Source organism: Cercospora kikuchii, assembly GCF_019650295.1.
Source record: "Cercospora kikuchii DNA, contig_00003, whole genome shotgun sequence".
Taxonomy (NCBI): domain Eukaryota; kingdom Fungi; phylum Ascomycota; class Dothideomycetes; order Mycosphaerellales; family Mycosphaerellaceae; genus Cercospora; species Cercospora kikuchii.
In genome coordinates, this window is record NW_025408584.1 from 4,119,273 (window position 1) to 4,140,249 (window position 20,977).

Sequence of the window (20,977 nt, forward strand, 5' to 3'; positions counted from 1 at the left end):
GGACTCACGTGTCAATGACAAAACATGTGTAGTGAATCGAACGGGCAGGCCGAGCATATGCGTCGCTGCGCTTTTCATCTGTCTATATTACGAACTCTCACGACCTAATTTGCTTAGCTCTTGCAAGAAACTGCTGGCATTGACAAGTTCAGTGCTGCCATAGACCACCTTCTTCCTGCTCACAGCACCCGCAGTGCCCACAGATCGTTTCGCCCAGTCTTGCAAGTTGCCGTACTCGTCCATGCTCCCGCCGCCGACTGTGAATACAATAGCCTCGCTGAACCCTTGCCTTCGCTGGCCGAAAGAAGGATCGATGCCGCGCTTTTCCTGAGTTCCAGCGCGTGCGTCTTTCGCACTGGGTGGCATCGTTCCACGCGCATTCGCAGAACGTGGATCAAAGTATAGGAAGCCTTCGGTCTTCTGAAGGGCACTCGTCGATGCGTTCTGTGGGTCCATGAGGGATTCCGTAATCTTCGTGAGCGTTAGATCCTTGTTTGCTGGTAGGAAGTTCTTGACTCCAGAAATGAGGTTGTCGAAGTTGGCTCCAAGACCTGCGTCTTTGAAACGATCTGTGAGGCGCGACGATATCGAGCTGAACCCGCGGAAGAGGTCGGCAGATGCTGAAGATTGTTGTGTGGGTTGCGTTGGAGCTGATGAGATCATGGTCATTCTTGTAATCTCACGAACACGCCTGATGTATGTCAATGGTAGTGTGTCCACCCCTGTTTTCTTCAAGCTCGCCTCAAACTGCTCCATGTCTGCGCGTGATAGCTCAATTTCGGTGCTCAGGAACCATATAATGAAAAGACGAAGCTTGTCAGCAGGATCTTTCCCTTTGTCGGGATCATTTAACAGCTCGAGCATTTGTGCCTTGGTCTGCTTCTTGATGTCTTCTTCCAACTGGTAGTAGTTGTCGAGTTGTCTGTCCTTGATGCCTTGGAGTAACGCTGTGGCGATATTCATGTGCATGTCCAGTGTCGTTTTCCGATCGCGAAGCTCGGGAAGTAGTGTGATTGCCGCTTTGAGATGCTGCGCAGAAGCACTTGTATCGTTCTGGAGATCTTCGATCGAGCTGGCGCCGGTCTTCTTCGTTATCTCAGTCGAGTCTTCTTTATACCGCGTGAGCTCCGCATCAATATCTTCAGCCACTTGTGGGAATGGTGCACCGGAGTTTTTGTTCCAGAAGAAGTCATTGGCGGTCAAGTCATAAGACTTCTTGGTGCTGCCACCACCCGGGTTGCTTTCGTCGGCCGGAACCTCAACGGTGATGCGATTGAGGTGCATGTTGAGTACGTCGTGTATCAGTGACTGGTACGTCCAGGAATGCGAGAGCATGGGCACAAGGTCCACGTTCCGATCGACGATGATGAGGACTGGGCGGGACGAGGTGGCACTTGCAGCGGCTGCTTTGCCTGAAAACAGGTTGTCTTTGGCGTTCAAAATGTGATCTCTAAGCTTGCGATCCAGCTTCGCGGCGATCATTTCTGCGGCTCCAGCCTTGGGACATCGTATTATGGGTATTGTTCCTGCACGTGTCAACTTCGCCTCCCCCTCCCCCTCTGCTTGTATTTGGACCACTTACCCATCGTCACCGCAACGCTGAACAGACCACTGACGATACGGTCGACATTGTTGTCAATATCCTCATCGCTTGTTTGGGCACTGTTCATTGTCCAATACGTCTCTTTTCCCATGCCGAGGCTGAATAGGTTCGGCTCACTGACGATGAAGTTCAAGTATTGATCATAGACCTGACTGATGCATTCCGCCGTCCCGGCTTCAGCTGTCTGTGTGGCGAAATCCTCGAGCAGAGGCCGGGGTATCGACGAAAGGAAGTTGATGTAGGCGGGCGAGTAGAGTCCCTTCTGTAGATCTTGGGTGATGCGCTGGATGTTTTCTGCCGTGGGCTGTACGAGGTAGAGCACCGGCACATCTGGAATCGGATGTCGTTGGCCATTGATGTTCCTGACATACAACTGTCAGCTATTGCTGCTGGACTCTCAGCACTCATTGCGACACGCCATGCACTGCGCCGTCGACATACAGATGTATTGTTACTCCCCAGCTCCTGAGATCGGGAACGCGCAACACACTGCTAATGACATCTCTTCCCAGCGTGTCAAATACCAGCACCTTCCATATAGGCTCGCCATCTGCGTTCAGGATAGGTGTTGACTTTGGGAGTAATCCGTTGGATGCGGTGCCGTCGAGCGTGGAGTCGGAGGATTCGGTGGTGTGATTGAGGTTCAGAATGCGCTCGATCGAGGCTGTTCGTCGTCAGGAATGTCGTCTATGAGTACTGCGAGGAAGCGTGCATACGGACCTACTTGGCGATCTCGAAGCGATTGCTGCGTGGACATGTTGGCAAGTGGCTGCTCGACAGCCCCGTCCGGTTTCAGCGCATGGAGGTGATATGCTTTGCTGACAAGACAATCGCCCGAGGACTGCGAAAGAGTTGCCTGGAGCAGGAGTGTACAGGTGGTATGAAGTCGAATGCGTGCAACTTTCCTGGCTCCTCGGTGGATGCGGCGCGCGCGCCCACAAAGCATGTGAGGCGCTGGCGCTGGTGGCCGGACAAGTGGTCGGGCCGGCTCAGGGAAAGTGGTGCGTGACCAGAATTACGCAAGCACGCGCGGGCGGGCGCCGTGGTTTTGAACGCCGCCTTTCTTCGTCCGCTTCTTTCTCTCTCCACCAACAACAACCACCACCTCTTGCAAACAACAACAGCAGCACCACCTCCACCATCACAGCACCCGTCCGCTCCTTAGTATCCTTTCTGCACCCTCCTGTTGAGTACGTGATGAGAGCTTGACAAGGCACATAATCCGGCGTGTTCTCGTGGTTTGCGTGTCGGGCGGCAGAGCGTGTCTGCGTTCTGAGCAAATTGCGACGTCCGCGCAGTGAGGCGCTGGTCTGTCGCTTTCTGACTGCAATTTGCACTTCTTGCCGCGCTCGTCACGGCTGGGGTATTCTAAGCACTCTCTGCACTCAATATCTTGTGGCCGGCGCCGACATTTTAAGTCGCGCCGTGCATCCTCATCCTCACGCCCTCCGCCCACCTTTGCGTGGGCAGCCAGGGGTCGTCGCGGCTGAGTCTGCGCCTGTCACATCCACAGACATATCATCATCACCACAGACGCTACAGAGACAAACAGACACGCAGGCGGACACTCCGTTCCGCGCCCAGCTGCGCGCGGTGCGCGTGTCAGGACAGCAGCGCAGCACATGGTCCGCGGCGTGCCAGCGAGACATCTCGGCCAGCCATAGTCAGGCCCAACTCGGATCTTGCAAGTGTCTCTGAGCCCGAAAAGGAAGGCTCCACTTTTTCACTTCCTGGTCCGTGCACCCTCACACTCTCTTGAAGATGGATTCCCGCATGCCGAACAGCAATGATGGATATGCCAACAACGCTCTGTTCGCCGATAGTCAACAGCAGTACAATTCATATGACATCTTCCAGAGTGGCAACGAGTTTTCCAATCCCAACAACGATGCTAGCTGGGGCCTAAACGCCAGCAACTTCAATTCCGTCGATCAATCACGTGCGCAGCACCCGCCTGCAGTGCCAAGCTGGCAGCAGCAGAACAATCCTCTCGCTGCTCAGTCTGCCTATGATGGAACCTCTTCGCCATACGGAAGATCGATGAATCAGAGTCCGGGAGCCTTCACACAGTCCAATTTTGGCAACATCGGAGCTCAACAGGCCTACCCATATCGACAACAACAAGTCGCGGCTCCACATCTCAACCAAGGAAATAATGGCCAGGCCTTCCACAATGGCTTCGTTCCTTCAGGACAAGCCGCCAACACGATTGCTCCTCATGCTCTCAACCATCACCAGCAGCGGCCGAATGAAGGCAACTACATGCCTTCAGCTGCTCACGCCGCATACCAGAACAGAATGCCCCTTGTTCAGCAACCAGCTCGCCGAATTGACCACAAAGCGCTTGCTAGTGCGATACCGAAGAGTGCTCCGGCCGGCATGTTCTCGATCATCAACTTCGATGAGCTGTCTCGTGCGACCAACTCCGAGCGAATGAGCAATGGTGCATTTGTTAGCATCGGAAAAGAACCCATTGAGTGGGACGTCACACGCAGTGCCATCCCTGCATACGTACATCGACGCTCACGGAATGAACTACGCAAACTCGCGGCAAACAACCCTGCTGCCCTTGCTAAGATTGGCAAGAAGTCCAAGACTGTCACCGCATCTCGGAGTTCCGGGGAGCAGATCAAGTACGAGCAATCTTCGAGTGACGACTCATCTTCGTCCGACGACGGGTCCGACTACTCCGATGAAGATGACGATGCCGATTCACCATTGCCGGCGAAGCGGCCCGACTCACCCAGAGGCGGCGTAGAGTACGATGTCATCAAGGCCCTTTGGCGGAACAAGCGCAAATCAGTCGACGGTGCAACGATTAGAAAGTGCATGGCCGAATTCTGGGAAATTATCAAGACCATACGGGACCGATGGAAGACCGACACAGCTGCTCTTACCGAGGCGGAGAAGCAAGAGAAGACCGGCGAGCTCCCGTTGCTCAAGAGCCGAGTCAAGGACCAGCGCGACATGGCCGAGACAGCCTTCCGGGCTGCATTCAAATATGGACACCGCGCCATTATCGAACTGTGAGTACCTCCATTTCCTTACTTGTGTCTTTGTTCTTCGAGCGGCGGCGGAAGCATCAGCGGCGAGAGTGCATTCATGACAATGCATCGAGGAAAGGTTGCGTGGCAACTTTTTATGACGGGAGTGCAAGTTTCGCGTCGGGACATTCTCCATCAATGTGACAGTGTTTCAAGCGTGCGCGCCTGAAGTTGATATATATATAAGCTGGCGTGATGTGCAGTGCATGCCGTTCTATCTCCTGCAGATCGGAGACAGCTCGCCTCGTGCGAAACGATGGCGATACAATCCATGCCCGTAACAATGTTTTGACAAGGGCGCGGGGTACCATGTTACGAGGAATTCGGGTTTGTGCATGACCATTAGAGTATTGGCTGACTATGAACGCACTCAGACTTGCCGAAGGACTCCCACTCGTCTACATTTTCTATCAATTCTTACGCGACCGAGTCGTTGCCGAGGATCAAAATGGATCACTGTCTCGCGCGATTTTGGAGCTTATGGCTGCATGCTCCACCCTCACTCGAGAGAAGCTGGAGAAAACCAATCTCGAAAAGGTGCTGCCGCGAGTACAGAAGAAAGGAGATGCCAAGACACAATTCTTTGCGAAAAAGATTCTCGCGAATGCAGAGATTGCTTCCAAAGAGGCCGCGGCCAACAAGAAATCTGAGAAGCCCGCTGGCGATCGTACTTCAACCACAAAGGCCGACAGCCCGCCGAAGAAGTCGACTGTAGAGCCGGTGGCCGGTGTTAAACGCTCGGCGGCTGCGGCATCGAATACCGATGGAGGAGCCGCGAAGAAGGTCGCAACGGGTGCAGCAAAGATAAATGGCGCAGCTACCACTGCACGAATCACTGGCAATGGTGTTGTCAAAAAGACGGAAGCCGGCAAAGCCACGACGGCAACGACGGCCCCTACGAAGAAAGCTGTCGTTGCAAAGCCCTCCACCTTCTTCTCAAGCCTGCAGTCGGCCAAGAAGCCTGGCACCTCGAATGCAGAGAGGAATGCGAAGACCACGGGAGCCAAACCACCTGGGGCAAACGCCGCTGCTCCGACACCGAAACCAGCATTTTCTTTCGCAGAGACCATGGCCAATCTGGCCAAGCCAAAGAAGGAAGAGATTAAACCTGTGAAGCAAGCCACCCCGCAGCGACCAGAAGAGACACCAGAAGAGCGCGCTAAGCGTTTGCGCAAGGAACAGCGGCGGAAGCTGCATGTTTCCTTCAGAACTGGAGAAGATCTCGTGCAGATACGTTACTTCACCCATGATCCTGCCGAGGAGATTGATCACAACTCGAGCCAGATGCGTGACATGTCTGATGTCGCAGGAGAGGGCAGAATGCTCAAGCAGAAGCATCAACTCATGGATCTGGACGAAGACGAGGACGAGGCTGAAGAGAGTACCAATCTCATCGAATTCCGGACCCCATCCCAAGTGGACTTCACCGTAATCGAAAAGCGAGAGCGCGATCGGGCCTACGCTCCTTATGCCGGAGGCGCCCTGCAGCCGCAATCGACCGAACGTGCCAAGCGCGAGCAGTATGAGAATAACAACCTCTTGCAGTTCTACAGCGACCGCAGCGAGATCCCACCCAACCCCAAAGAGCCCGAAAATCCGTACAACGGAGACCAAGGCGAGCCGATCAGGGCGTTTGGCGCGCTGGACGACAAATGGATGGCTCGCGCGCGTGAGATCGCAGCACGACGTGGCCAGCAGCCATTTTTCCAGCAAACCGCGTATGGGCAACCTCCACAACCACCTGCAGGCTTCGGACTTCCTAACTTCATGGGTGGCCAGCAGCAACAGCAGCAGCCTACTGCAGCCGCACCCATCGATGTCGGAGCTATTCTTGCTTCCTTAGGCCAGCTCGCTCCTCAGCCGACGACGTATCAGCAACCACAATCTGGAATGCCGGCTTTTGCCCCACCGTTCATGGGCGCAAATGGCTTCCAGCCTCCGCCCCCACCACCTCCACCGCAGCCTGCTGCTCCCCCAGGACAGATCGATCTTGCTGCTATCTTGGCGCAGATCCAGCAGCCACAGCAGCAACAGAACTTTGCTGCTCAGCCTGTAAACCCACAGGCGACGAACCCCAACTACAAGACCAAGGTCTGCCGCTTCTACAAGGAGGGCAAGTGTCAGAAGGGGGACGCGTGCAGTTACATTCATGACTAAGCTTCATGCAGTCATGGAATTGCGACTTCTTCTTTTTGCAAGATGATGAAATTAGCGTAGGCGCATGGATGGGCAATGATTCACAGCAACATTTCCTGACTTCAGGGAGATGTTCTACAAACGCACGGCTTGGACTGGTGCCTTCATTGCACTAGGAGGCTGCTCGCGACACGCACTATGCGTGGCATGTAAATATGAACAGCTGCTGACATAGCTGTAACTTAAATAGCAATGAACACGAAACAGTCGAGTTCAGCGTTAACGCTTTTCTTCACTTCCTCACCCGGCATGTGGGCCGTACTTTCCATTCCCATTTGAAGAAGCTGCCGTCTTCGCACCTGCAAAGCCGGGCGGTCACTTACCAATTTAGATTCCAGGACAAAGGCCTTACAGATACTCATACTTCGACAACCTAAGAGCCTTGCGCGATGACGATTGAAGATATCAAAACCGTCTATCAGCAGAAGCACAACCTACCCTCAACCTACCAAAATTTCGCCCACGGCAATTTGCATCCGCATCCGCATCCCGCAGCTCAACGAAATGTCGCCCAGGCAGTATCACACGCGACGGCACCACTGCAAGGCCTTCGCAAAGTCCAGCTGGTCCGCAATCCTCGATTCAAACCCAAGGGCCTCGGTGACTTAGCGAGTCTGTGCCGCAAGTACGAGATCACGCCGACTTTACCTACTCCTTTTACCATTATTCATGCAGTGGTCGATGGCCTCGAAACCGCTAGTCAGACGCTTGTCAATGCCTTGACGCCAGGGAAAGATGACGAGAACAAGACAACAGCAACCACAAGTCACCCACGCGTCGTTACTCGAATGGTCAAGAAACCTGACTCGACAGGCAAGACAGGCCACCTCGACGCCGAGAATGTGCAGAACGATTCCGAATACCTCGCCCCTGTGAGTATCGGATCTCCAGCACAATGTCTCAATCTCAACTTTGACACTGGATCTTCCGACCTCTGGGTCTGGTCAACATTACTACCTGACAACGTGAAGACCAAGGGTCAGCAGACGGGGCATACGATTTTCGATCCGTCGAAGAGTAGTTCGTAGAAAGATGCGGGTGGAATGTCATGGCAGATTCGGTATGGAGATGGGTCAACGGCGAATGGTGTCGTGGGAACGGATAATGTGTCGATTGGAGGATTATGTGTGACGGGACAACATGTCGAGTTGGCGAAGAATTTGGCGCAGAGTTTTGAGCAGAGTGAGGGGGATGGGCTGTTGGGACTTGCTTTCGTGAGTCGTTCTCATCAGTCACATTTTCGATCACGGAGAAGCTGAGATTAATATGGGTACAGGGAACGATCAACACAGTCAAGCCGCAGCCAGTGCACACTCCAGTTGAAAACATGATCACGCAAGCCGATATTCCCAAAGACAGCGAGCTTTTCACCTGCTATTTGACCAGCACTAAAGACAGCGAGCCGGATTGCTACACTTTTGGCTACGTCGACAACGACCTTGTAAAGGGACGGCCGATCTACTACACGCCCATTGACAGCTCTCATGGCTTCTGGAATGTCAAGTCAACCTCCGTGGTCATCAATGGAAGCAATATTCCTCTCGCAGGAAATACGGCCATCATGGACACCGGTACGACGTTAAGGTAAGACAGTGATATGCTTGCAGAACTACAACCAAGCTGATATACCCCAGCCTCATCGACGATTCCACGTGCAAGAACATCTACGCCGCAGTGCCTGGTTCCCGCTATGACAACGACCAAGGCGGCTTTATCTTTCCGAAGGACGCCAAACTTCCCGACCTCAGCTTTGCGATTGGTGATCAACAGTTCTCCGTGCGCAAGTCGGACCTGGCTTATGCGGAACTCGGTGGTGGAATGGTATACGGTGGGATCCAGTCGCGTGGAAACATGAGCTTTTCGATTTATGGTGGTACGCACTTGAAGGGCATGTATGCCATTTTTGATCATGGCAGGCGGCAGTTTGGATTCGTACAGCGTTGATTGAGACTATTGTACATACGCGTGGAGCATTAATAGAGTACACTAGGACTCCTCAGTGGCGACGAAATATTGTTTGACCTACGACCACCCAGATAACGACGGAGGTGGTTCGCCAATATCCCATGAGCTAGATTGAGATCCCATGTTGAAGACTAGATTGCCGCCTTGGCTGAGCTCTTCGTGACTCAGCCAGCTGCGAGTGTGATTCTTGCCATTGAAGGTGATCGATTGAGGATAGAAGTTCATATCTGAGAGCCCTGGAGCTGTAATATTCAGCGTCGTCTCGCGTTTCGTGCCTTTGAAGAGTTTGATCCGAAGTGATGAGAATCGGGGAGCGCCAATTAAGTATACGGGCTGAGCGGCAACGGGGAACTAGTTCTCAGGTTAGCGAGAGCATTTTTTGGAAGTCGAAAGATTATGCTAGATGTACTCACCAATCCAATTAAATTGAAAATCAACCAACTCGGCAACGCTCCTCCATCGATATTTCCCGGATATCCATTCCTTTCATCCGAGTAGTACTGGTCTACAATCTCTCTTGTCCTTTGTACGGTCTTCCATTGATAACCTGAGACGTAGTTATACAAATATGGTGTCAAGAATGAAGGCTCGTTTCCAGGATTAAAAAGTGCTGTTCCTGCGTCGTTGTTCGCTCCTACGGAAGAGCCGAGACCGGGAATGAAACTTGCGTCAAGGCGCTGGATGAACTTTTCTTCGCCGCCCATTAGTTGAATGATTGTCGACATGTCGTGTGGTGCGGCGCCGAAGGCTGTTTCCCAGGGTTTGGCTTCGTAGATGTCGTCGGCCCAGCCGCAGCTGCCGCAGGTGAGAGGGTCGTAGGCGGTGAAGTTCCAGGCCCCGTCGCTGTTACGAGGGGCTGGGAAGCCGGTGAAGGTGGTGTTGGAGGTCGAGTTTGAGATCGTGGGGATGTAGAGGGAGGTGTTGGCGGATTGGGACCATTGGTTCTGCCACCAGGAGGATTTGTTGAGGAAGTCGGAGGTTTGAGTTTTGGAGTTTGATAGGTTTTTGGACATGCTGTAGATGGCGAAGTCGTTTTGGGAGTACTCGACTCCGCGGGAAATGCTGCGGGTGTGGTTTCGGGTGATGAAGCCGAGGGTGAGGTAGTCGTCGAGAGCGCCGCGACCTTCTTTGGTTGCGCCGTCCAAGGTTGCGGTGTCTACGTTGTGGACTGGCTCCTCTAGAGCGTCGTTCAGAACTGCTCGATAAGCCTCATGCCAATCGATGTCGTCGGCTAGCTCGCCACCATTTTTGACATAGGCATCGGCTAAGACCATGTCTGCGTGAGTACCGCCTTGCACTCGTCCGTTCCAATTGGCAATGCGGCCAGCTGGAAGCCATCCCTCAACCGTGAAAATAGAGATCAGGCCCTTGATCACACGAGAGTAGGTCTCAGTGTAGAGTAAGTGATATAATGGCGTCAGACTTCGGTACGTGTCCCAGAGAGTGTAGTGGTCGTCGAAATATGGAATGCCATCGTATCCAGCGGGACTCTCGCCAGTTTTATCAGTAGGCATCAGGCCTGTTTGGTACAGTGCAGTGTACAGCATGCGTTTGAGCGTGGTGTTGCTGCTGCTAGCAGACCCATCATCCACAACCTCAATCGTGCCTAGGATCTCCCTTTCCCATTCCTGTCGAGATCGCTCGACAACATCAGCGAAGCTCAAGTCTGCGGGAAGTTCGTTTGCAGAGTTGACACAAGCCTGTTCGTGGCTGACGTAGGAGATGCCAACTCGAGCCAGAACCTCCCTACCCGCGGATGCATTATTGGCTGCAGGTGTCCAGCTGAACAGCGCTCCAATTCCCATGCCATTGCCAGCAAATGCCTCAAGCTCGGTGAAAGACCTTGGAACCGGGCGATTCTTGAACGCAGGTGGCTCTGAAGGACTGTACGGCCAGTTTATGGTTCCGGCGCCTGGCACGCGATCTCTGCTATTCTGCGTCACATATGCATCCGTGGGTTCCAAATTTGTCGCACTGAAGTTGCCGCAGAAGTAGAGTGTATGTGACTGAGGCTGACTCCAACCTCCAGTATAAGTCGCGGATCCGGAGTACGATGGCTGTCCATCCTTGCCTGTACGAGTATGCAACGTGCCATGAGTGTACCTTTGTGAGTATGCTTGTGTTCCATAGCCTGGGAGAACGTGTGTCAAATCGACGAGGACATGTGCATCTTCTGTTGTCGCCGTTTGTGCATTTTCGGGAGTAGACTCAGATATGCTAGCATTGCTGGCGATTGAAGCTGGGAATGTGTACTTGATGAGGCCAGCCCGGCGTGAACTTGCAATGTCTACTTCAACACCATTGAGCAGAACCGTTCTGAAATGACCAACAGTGGCCGTCTCATCATCCAAGCTTCTATTCTGCCAATACGTGGTATTGTCTGCCAGGTTGATGCCGCTCAAGTCTCCGTACAATGGCATCTGCGAAATCAGCCCATATGTGGGGACGCCTCCAGTACCCGAAACATGTGTCATAGATATTCCAGTCACGTTGCCGAGTGGAGAGTATCCTGCGTTACAATCTACGGCCGTACCATTTGGTACGCCCAAGTACGACGTGTCGATGCCAGGCTTCGCGAGGCCCCATGGTAGTGTAGCTCCTGGGAATGAGTTGCCGCCTGCGATTGCAGAGCCTGGAGTCGAGCCAACGGTTCCAATGAGAGGATCAACATAGCCTGTCAAGCGTGTGGACATGTTCTGCTGATTTTGCGCTAGTGTGCATGTCGTCAGTAGACACAAGGCCGCTGATCGCTGGCAATGGTGCCGCATCCTGGGCCACTGATTGAGAATGTGACAAAATCTGCCGAGAAAGAAACAACGAGAGTGGGGAAGACACTACTTTGATATAGTCGGCCACGACGCGGTTGCATCCGTGATTATAAACTTTGGTCGATTGAGCCGGTCTCGGCTGAACTTCGCCCATACCTACCCCACGGGCAATGCACCGGCCTTTATTGAGTGAAGGTCTCCGTACTTTTGTGCGAGGAGAGGGCGTCTAGGATCTAGTCTTAAGTGTCGGCGTGAAGATAGTGCGGCCGAGTGAGGTGTATTGAAGCTTCTGATTGCCTGAGGCCAACATTTTGAGCATGGTCTCGTCCTTCGTCCGATACTCACGATGCTCACGATGATCAGGCTCATACACATACTGGAACAGTGTCTGGTCGTAGTTGGTGGCATGCTGCAGAAGTACTGCATGCGATGGAGGGATAAGGTGCAAGATGCTTTCCCATCGCGGCGGCCACGAAATGTCCTGCGCCATATTCTGTCCTCAAGTATTGAGTTGTTAGTCACCTCCAGGGGTCGAAAAGACGCTGTGGACCTTTCTTTTTTGGCCACCACCTTTACTTGTCCTCGACACTGAGAAGCAACGACCAAAATAGAGGACCTTGGCTGCCGTGCTTGCAAAGTCGCTACTTCGTCCTTTCCCCTGGCTCTTGTATCGAGTGTCCGAGCACTTCAGCTACTCAACACTACAAGCTCATAGCCTACCTGCAGAGCACTTCATTGCAATTAGCATCACTAATCCATCCATATCATGTCGAATGCAGAGGACCTTACAGTGCGATCAGATTCGAAATGCGCCGATAACTTTGAACGCACCAACGCCGCGCCCCCAGCCGTCGGCCATCTTGATGACCCGGCATCACGCTGTGCTACTTTCGCATCAGCTCAGATAAAAGAGCCGGCTTCACACAGCTGGGGATTGTCCCAGGCAAGGCACTATGACTCGTTACCACTTCTAGATCATCGGGAACCAATACCCATGCTTGCAAACCACACCCCGGGGGATCATGGAAACTTCTGTGGCGGCTGGTGGCCACAAGAGCGAGCGGAAAATCGTTCCCTCCCGCATCTCCACGGTCATGCATGTCATGCCTGCCGGTCATTCTTGGAGTCTCGAGGGCCAGAAGTTGAATCGAAAATGGAGAGAAAAGCTTGCGACGATGTCGATTCGAGCGAGAGGAGCTCCAGCACGGATGGCGCGCTGGCCGCTGTGGCTGTGGCTGTGGATGTCGAGCCTGAAGAAGAGCGGGAAGAGGATGAGATTTGCGAACCAGTGCCTTGCCAAACGCGGTTTCCGGTCGAAAGATACACGGGACATCACAACGCGCAGCTCCACATGAGGGCGTGCGAGGCGTGCAAGCCGCAGTATCGAGCTATGGGCTTCGAGTGCTGATGGACTCACGAGAAGCGCGTGTTGCACGGCGGCTGAGCTCCGTGCAGGTCTGTCACCAGGACAAGTCTTGGGACCGGACAGCTGTTGCCATCATAGGTTTGGAAATCGTCGCGTTGCGTGCGCGGCAATCAGTCGTTAGTCGAGCTCGTGCAAAAATGCGCCGAAACATTGCATATGGAAGAGTGCGACTGAGGTGTTTGTTGTGAAGTCGGCATTCGGCAGCTGTACGTGAAACACGCGACTCCGATCATGCAGGGTTCAGCTGGGCCAAGCCACTTGCGACGTCAGCCTCAAGCCGTTCGCAGGTCCGCAGGCCTTCAACTTCTCGGGTTCCTGAGAGCCGTCACTTCGTACCTACCGACTCCTTGCAACCCGATCGCTAGGTGTCCGCTTACTGCTGCGCGTGCGCCGTCGCTGAACCACCTCAAACAAACAGCTACAATGGGCGGCATGGAGGAAATGCATACCGCGATGGTCAATCGCTCCATCAGGACCATCAAAGCAGTGCGTAGCGAACGTCCTGGCCCAGGCGATTGACACTGACGAGGAGAAGGAACTGGAATACCTATGCGATGCTTCAATAATCACCCCACAGACTCTGAACGATCTTCTTCAGAAGATCCCGTCACAGACAGCTCTACACGCTCCCATATCGGTCGGTGCGCTACCATCAGCAGTTGAGGCGGCTAGAGCACAGCAAGTTCCTCCTACAGAGCCTATGGCCAACCTGAATGTGAACGGAAACGGCGCGCACGACGAAAAGAGTGGTTTCTACCAGCCTACACCTTCTCCACAACCCCCGCCATACCAGCAACAGAGTGTACCTCCACCTCCGCCAGCAGCGAACTTCCCGCCTCTTGCACAAGCTACTGCGTTATATGTCTACAAGTCAGAGGATGCTGGCGATTTGGCTCTGCAGCCGAACGACCATGTAAGTATTGTTCATGGAACGCGGCTTACAGTCGCGGCTTCGCGAAGACCTGTGCTAACAATGTATTGCGAAACAGATCACAGTGACTGAATACATGAACGCGGAATGGTGGAAAGGAAGAAACACGCGGACTGGACAGGAAGGTATCTTTCCGCGCAGCTACGTCCAAGTCGTCGATGACAAAGGCGCACCACCTGGAGGACCTCCGGCTCCCAACTATGGCAACAACTACGGCAACATGCCCCTCGAGACGAGTCAAATGGGCAACGGTGAAGGGAAGGTACCGGGCAAAGGACAGGAAATGGGCAAGAAGTTTGGAAAGAAGCTGGGCAATGCGGCCATTTTCGGAGCCGGTGCCACGATTGGTGGCAACATTGTCAATTCCATCTTCTAAGGGGCGTTGGGGCCATATCATATTTTGCGCGCATTTTAGACTGTGGAAACCAGCATGCATTGAGAATGACGAGCTGGCGCCAGTGGGCGTAGGGCTACAGTATGCATTTAGATCATCATCGACAGGCTCCCATTCTGCAGACAACAGCCGTAATGAGTCTCAGTTAGTTGGCGCAGGCAGCGCTATACTATGTATCCAGACATCGTTCTCCAAGCGTACACTCTCAATCGATCGTCTCGTGTATCAATATCGAGCAAACCATGTGGACAACGCACGGGCCACACAAAGTTTTGGCGGCGCAGGCTTTCGCCGACGTAACAAGCTCACGGCTCGCGCGTTTCTGCCACTTGCATTGCCTTTTGGCCCTTTCCACCTCCACACCCACTCCTGCCGTGCTGCAACACTCTCCTGCACGCGCAAACACGCGCACAATCATCACCAAATCGATCTAAATCATCAAACACGTCCAGACACGTTCTGATCTGACGCGCAGACGTGTCGAGCACGCGCGGAAAGTGTTTCGAGACTAGGGATTCCGCCGTCCCAGGCGCAAACAGTCGCGCTGCGACTGCAAACACGACAACCACAGATCAGCCCTGCTTCCCAACATGGCGAGCTCACAGGCACTTGGTGTCGGCGACGGCAGCATGCCCGATGCCATGATGCTCGACACGCCCGACTACACTGATTCCGAGTCGAACCCCACAGGCACCGCCAACAGTGTCGCTGGTGATGCTCCCAAGGACGGACGCTCGAAGCGATGGGAGGGCAACTCGTTAAGGAAGAGCATGCTTGGAAAGAAGCACGACAGGCTAGGCGATAGCAAGGAGGACGACTCGATCAAACGATTTCGATATCTGCTTGGCCTAACGGATCTGTTTCGCCATTTCATCGATACGAACCCAAATCCCAAGATCCGCGAGATCATGCAGGAGATTGACCGCCAGGATCAGGAAGAGGCTACTCGCGCGCAGGCTGGGAACAAGCGCAAGGGCGGCGCCGGCGGCGATAGGCGGCGGCGGACGGAAAAGGAAGAAGATGCAGAGTTGCTGCGACAAGGCAAGCAAGAGGGCAAGACCGAACACACCATATTTCGTGAAAGCCCGCAATACATCCAGGGTGGTGAAATGCGAGACTATCAGGTTGCTGGTCTGAATTGGTTGATCAGCTTGCACGAAAACGGAATCTCGGGTATCCTCGCAGACGAGATGGGTCTGGGCAAGACGTTGCAGACTATCTCGTTTATCGGCTACCTGCGATTTCTGCAAGGCATCACGGGGCCTCATCTCGTCGCCGTGCCCAAATCGACGTTGGACAACTGGAAGCGAGAATTTGCAAAATGGATCCCAGAGATCAACGTGCTTGTCTTGCAAGGAGCCAAAGACGAACGTCAGGAACTTATTCAAGACCGACTGGTCGATGAGAAATTTGACGTCTGCATTACGTCTTACGAAATGATCCTTCGTGAAAAGAGCCACTTGAAGAAGTTTGCCTGGGAGTACATCATTATCGATGAAGCTCACCGAATCAAGAACGAGGAGTCTTCCCTCGCACAAATCATTCGAATTTTCAACTCAAGAAATCGACTGCTGATCACCGGAACACCACTTCAGAACAACCTGCACGAATTGTGGGCACTCCTTAACTTCCTGCTACCAGATGTGTTCGGAGACGCCGAAGCTTTTGACTCGTGGTTCAACAATCAGGATGCCGACCAAGACACTGTCGTGCAGCAGTTACATCGTGTGCTGCGACCCTTCTTGCTTCGCCGAGTCAAGTCTGATGTCGAGAAGAGCTTGCTACCGAAGAAGGAAGTCAACCTGTATGTCGGAATGAGCGAGATGCAAATCAAGTGGTACAAGAGCATTCTGGAAAAGGATATCGATGCTGTCAACGGTGCTGCAGGCAAGAAGGAGAGCAAGACTCGTCTGCTCAACATTGTCATGCAGTTGCGCAAGTGCTGTAACCACCCTTACCTCTTCGATGGCGCCGAACCTGGTCCTCCATACACAACGGACGAGCATCTGGTCAACAATGCAGCGAAGATGGTCATGCTTGACAAGCTGCTCAAGCGAATGCAAGCTCAGGGCAGTCGTGTCTTGATCTTTTCTCAGATGTCGCGTGTTCTGGATATTCTCGAGGATTACTCTGTCATGCGCGGCTACAAATACTGTCGTATTGATGGCTCGACTGCCCACGAGGACCGTATTGCGGCGATCGACGACTACAACAAAGAAGGCTCTGAAAAGTTCCTGTTCTTGTTAACAACTCGTGCTGGTGGTTTGGGCATCAACTTGACGACAGCCGACATTGTTGTGCTTTTCGATTCGGACTGGAACCCACAGGCCGACTTGCAGGCCATGGATCGTGCTCACCGTATCGGTCAGAAGAAGCAGGTCCATGTGTTCCGCTTCATTACCGAGAATGCCATCGAAGAGAAGGTCCTGGAGCGTGCAGCTCAGAAACTCCGTCTTGACCAGCTCGTCATTCAGCAGGGACGTGCACAGCAACAGGCTAAGACTGCTGCATCTAAGGATGAGCTTTTGGGCATGATTCAGCACGGAGCAGAGACGATCTTCGAGTCGAAGGACGGATATGGAGCCTTTGGCAAAGGTGGTGAAGCAGATGACGACCTTGATGCAATCCTGCGCCATGGCGAAGAGCGCACGAAAGAAATGGCTTCCAAATACGAAAAGCTTGGACTGGACGACCTGCAAAAATTCAACACAGAAGCAGGTGCGGCTTATGAATGGAACGGCGAAAGCTTCATCAACAAGAAGAAGGAAATTGGGCTCAATTGGATCAACCCATCGAAGCGTGAGCGCAAAGAGCAGTCCTACTCCATGGACAAGTACTACCGCAATGCTCTGATGACAGGCGGACCTCGACCCGATCCAAAGCCCAAGGTTCCCAGAGCACCCAAGCAGCAATCTTTGCACGATTATCAGTTCTTCTCGCCGCGCCTTGGCGACCTGCAGGAGAAAGAGACTGCCTGGTTCCGAAAGGAGAACAACATCAAGGCGCCTCTTGCCGATGGAGAGGAAGATACTTTGGACCAGCGCATGCAGGACCAGGAACTGGAGCAAAAGAACATCGACGATGCTGAGCCTCTGACTGAAGAAGAGGTTGCAGAGAAGGAGCAACTCGCATCAGAGGGGTTCGGTGACTGGAACAAGCGTGACTTCCAGCAATTCATCAACGGTAGCGCCAAGTATGGTCGTAATGACTATGAGGGCATTGCACTGGAAGTGGACTCAAAGAACCCTAAGGAAGTGAAAGAGTACGCCAAGGTCTTCTGGAAACGCTACAAGGAAATTCACAACTGGGAGAAGCACGTCTCGGCCATCAAGGAAGGTGAGCAACGTGCTGCCAGAGTCATTGAACAGCGCGAAATGCTCAAGAAGAAGCTCGCCATGTACCGCGTTCCTTTGCAACAGCTGAAGCTGAATTACACCGTCAGCACGACCAACAAGAAGGTCTACACCGAGGAGGAAGACAGGTTCTTGCTAGTCATGCTGAACAAGTACGGCATCGATACAGAGGGATTATATGAAAAGATTCGTGATGAGATTCGCGAGTCTCCACTGTTCCGCTTTGACTGGTTCTTCCTCTCAAGAACCCCACAAGAAATTGGTCGTCGTTGCGCAACGCTCATCACGACTGTCACGCGTGAGATGGAAGGTGGCAACAACAAGGAGAACAAGCGAGCTGTTGAAGAGGAAGACGATGAGGAGGAAGAGGCTCCAGCCAAGAAGAAGGGTCGTACTTCGACTGGTGGTGCCAAGGTGAGTTTTAGAATGCGATTGTGAAGCAGATGAGAATGCTAATTTCAACGAACAGAACAAAGCCGTCAACGGAGTCAAGGGAACGCCCAATGGCACCTCGCGCGCTGGCAGCGTTGATACTACCGGCTCTGGCAGCGTTCCTGCGAAAGGCAGAGGCAGACCCAAGAAGAAATAGACCCTTTGCTACTCGAGTCGCGAATGATTTGAGGCATGGCGGGCTTTGGTCGAGCGGTGTTCAGGCGTTGTTGGCGTACACACTGAGACGTATGCTCTGGTGAAAGGCAAAGTGGTTTGATTTCCTTATTGCAGCAATGCCATGCGCTGAAAATTCAGCATGAAGCTACTGTGTTTGCAGAGCGAAACAAAGGAACAATGAGCAGCGTGGCGCCGTAATGTTCTATGATCGAGTAGAGAATTACAGGGTCGCAATAGTACTTACTTCTGCTGAACTCAGAAGCAGCAGACCAATTGAGCATTGTCCTTCGTTCAGTTCTCCGATTCTCTTATCAGGCTGAGTGATGGCCATCTTTGATCGATTATCGATCTCCAAAGACCTTTGCCTGGACGCGTAAACACCAAGTCGCTTCGAAGCTCGCCACCGAAAATTGTTTCCTGAGAATGCATGGCTTTTTGACGCAGATGTCTCGCGTTCATCAATCTTCCAACTCTCAGTACAAACGCACAGACCGAGCGATGTCGTGCACAGACCAAGTCGGTTCGCGCACAGACCAACACGGTACAATTGAGCTGCAGAGGACTTGTCTGCTCTGTGCATGCTTGCACTGCTCGGTAAGAGCGGATATAGATTCCTCTTCCGTAACACACGTGAGCTACTCGTTCGCTTTGTCGCATCTCGCTAGATGTATCCCGTTCCAGAAAGTGCGAGCGGCAACTGGAAGACAAAGCGAGCTGGAGGCGAACGAGATCAGATTCTCATCCTTTGTTCGCCCGATAGGATGGCAATGTTGCCTTTAGATAAGCTGCTTTGGGACAATTGCGAAGGCTGCGTACGCAGAGGAGATGTTTGGACGATAAGCAGGGCGGAAAGGGTTTGGGGATGAGCCTGCCAGAGGCCTCAATTGTTTGTAGTATTATGTGGTTATGCTTTGTGTGATACGCAAGAACGATATCCTCTGATACTGGGCTTGATTTTCGCTGGAAGCCGCACTTCAGAGATCTCCCCATGGATAGTACAGTGGATCGTTCTGCACATCTTTGCCGTTCATCTCCTCGATCGGGACCCTATCAAATCGGTAGCCTTCATTGGAGCATCGACCACGGCATCGGAAAACGATGAAGAGACCCCATCCAGGATGCTCCACGTCTCTGAGAAGGAAAAGTTCAGTGATAGGAGCATCCACAGGCACAGGCTCGAAGTGCTCGTTGACAATGATTCCGCGAGTTTTGCAAGTTGTGCAGATGGGGACTTTGCGGGCGAACAGCGCTGCCATGGCCATTGGGTCACGATGAATGTAAGCACCAGTTTGCAGGAGCCACTTGATCTGGTCCATGCGCTGCTGAGTGACGACGCCGGCCTCCATGATTGCGAGTTCGTTGCGGGTGATGAAATTGTTCCAGACACCAGATTGTCGATATCCTAGACGGGAGTTGGAGATCTTGTTGAGAATTAGTCTCTCCGTCTCCTTGAGCGCTGCGAAGATTTTGTCTTGCACCACAGGATCGTTTCCGTTGCCACCTTCCTTCGTGATCCACCGGGAGAATCTCGCGTTTGGCGTCGATGCTCTTCGACCTCCAAGTGTCATGGTATAAGAAGGATATCGCGAAGGACCATTCCAGGTATGCCTAGAATAGTCTTCGAGGGCCGGTAGAGTTGGTGTCCTCATCTCCACGTCATATTCCTGGACCCATCGAGAGCGCGGAGAGCGAGGGAAGATCTTCCGCTCTTCGGCTTCGATGTGGCGTTGAACCTGTTCTATCTCTCGATCGGCCTTGTATATCTCGGCCTCGGTCATCTGGCTCTTCCGAAAGTCCACATCATGGGAGTGTCTCTCAAGCTTCAATCGCTCCTGCTGGGTTTTGTGCAGCTTTTCATATTTCTCGAAGCGGAATCTGGATCGCCCGTCCACCTTCATACCGTCAATAGTTGCGAATACGTTTCGTGCAGGCGTGGCAGGGGACTTGACGTCCTTGTTGTGCCTCACCGGACAATTGTCTCGGCCGTGTCCAAGAAAGAGGCATTTGGAACATCGTTTGCCGGCGGGATTTCGACACTCATCGTGGCTGTGGCCCTTCTCGTGACAGCGAGCACATCTGAGTAGCGATTCGCTGTAACGTTTGAAGCTGAGCTCGTCCCTGCAAGAACTTGTTGCGTGGTCGGTCGTATTGCAGTGGGCACAATAAGAATGTGTGGGAGATGTCATCGACACATCACCAGATCTTTTCTTGTAGCAATCATCGCTTGAATGACCTTTTTTATTACAGTGGTCACACATTTCATCTCGCTTGCTGCCGTTGCGCATTTTGCAATCTTTGGTCTCGTGCGTCCCGCGCGACTTGCAGTTCTCGTTCTTGCACTTGAAGTTTGCGGGGTTGTTAAAACATTTGTCTCGTGAGTGGCCAGTCTTGTCGCAGTAAGAACAACGTTGGTCTTTGTTTTGGGAATTGTTCCTTGGCGTGTTGTTTCTCGAGCCATTCTGCCTTGAGCCACTGTTCCTTCGACCCTGATTCCGGTCGTTCCTTGGATTGTTAGTCACGGGGCGGGGCATTGTGGTACTGAAGCTAGTGGGAATGAGTAGAAGCGCGGTGGGAGATTAAAACTATGGAGGTACTGCCAGCAGGTATCCAAGTATGGAGCTTGGAGGAAACTGAGATTGGGAATATGTGCGTGGTATGTTGCAGAAAGAAAGTAGAGTATCGGGAGCA

General features: G+C 53.0%; 7 protein-coding genes across 8 annotated transcripts; 4 read left to right on the forward strand and 3 right to left on the reverse strand.

Moving 5' to 3' along the window:
- Positions 1–87: 87 nt before the first annotated feature.
- CKM354_000599500 (syntaxin-binding protein) lies at positions 88–2,360 on the reverse strand (the record flags this gene model as incomplete). Its single annotated transcript, XM_044801288.1, has 4 exons — positions 88–1,526; positions 1,583–1,965; positions 2,045–2,267; positions 2,324–2,360. The coding sequence occupies 4 exons, from the start codon at positions 2,358–2,360 to the stop codon at positions 88–90; spliced, it is 2,082 nt and encodes a 693-aa protein (XP_044657223.1).
- A 1,004-nt stretch (positions 2,361–3,364) lies between these two features.
- On the forward strand, positions 3,365–6,804 carry CKM354_000599600 (uncharacterized protein; the record flags this gene model as incomplete). Its single annotated transcript, XM_044801289.1, has 2 exons — positions 3,365–4,629; positions 5,022–6,804. The coding sequence occupies 2 exons, from the start codon at positions 3,365–3,367 to the stop codon at positions 6,802–6,804; spliced, it is 3,048 nt and encodes a 1,015-aa protein (XP_044657224.1).
- Positions 6,805–7,232: 428 nt separating this feature from the next.
- Positions 7,233–8,787, forward strand: CKM354_000599700 (uncharacterized protein; the record flags this gene model as incomplete). Of its 2 annotated transcripts, none has more annotated exons than XM_044801291.1 (4): positions 7,233–7,863; positions 7,963–8,057; positions 8,120–8,427; positions 8,478–8,787. In XM_044801291.1, the coding sequence occupies 4 exons, from the start codon at positions 7,233–7,235 to the stop codon at positions 8,785–8,787; spliced, it is 1,344 nt and encodes a 447-aa protein (XP_044657226.1). The 2 variants fall into 2 exon arrangements, with proteins under 2 accessions (XP_044657226.1, XP_044657225.1); XM_044801290.1 differs by having other exon boundaries at positions 7,233–7,821; positions 7,876–8,057.
- A 78-nt stretch (positions 8,788–8,865) lies between these two features.
- Positions 8,866–11,501, reverse strand: CKM354_000599800 (uncharacterized protein; the record flags this gene model as incomplete). The annotated part of the gene is made up of 2 exons (XM_044801292.1): positions 8,866–9,159; positions 9,222–11,501. 2 exons carry the CDS (start codon positions 11,499–11,501, stop codon positions 8,866–8,868), a joined length of 2,574 nt encoding a protein of 857 aa, XP_044657227.1.
- A 1,924-nt stretch (positions 11,502–13,425) lies between these two features.
- Positions 13,426–14,309, forward strand: CKM354_000599900 (uncharacterized protein; the record flags this gene model as incomplete). The annotated part of the gene is made up of 3 exons (XM_044801293.1): positions 13,426–13,488; positions 13,538–13,915; positions 13,992–14,309. 3 exons carry the CDS (start codon positions 13,426–13,428, stop codon positions 14,307–14,309), a joined length of 759 nt encoding a protein of 252 aa, XP_044657228.1.
- A 608-nt stretch (positions 14,310–14,917) lies between these two features.
- CKM354_000600000 (uncharacterized protein) lies at positions 14,918–18,269 on the forward strand (the record flags this gene model as incomplete). The annotated part of the gene is made up of 2 exons (XM_044801294.1): positions 14,918–18,094; positions 18,150–18,269. The coding sequence occupies 2 exons, from the start codon at positions 14,918–14,920 to the stop codon at positions 18,267–18,269; spliced, it is 3,297 nt and encodes a 1,098-aa protein (XP_044657229.1).
- A 994-nt stretch (positions 18,270–19,263) lies between these two features.
- On the reverse strand, positions 19,264–20,820 carry CKM354_000600100 (uncharacterized protein; the record flags this gene model as incomplete). Its single annotated transcript, XM_044801295.1, has 1 exon — positions 19,264–20,820. The coding sequence occupies one exon, from the start codon at positions 20,818–20,820 to the stop codon at positions 19,264–19,266; it is 1,557 nt and encodes a 518-aa protein (XP_044657230.1).
- Positions 20,821–20,977: the final 157 nt, after the last annotated feature.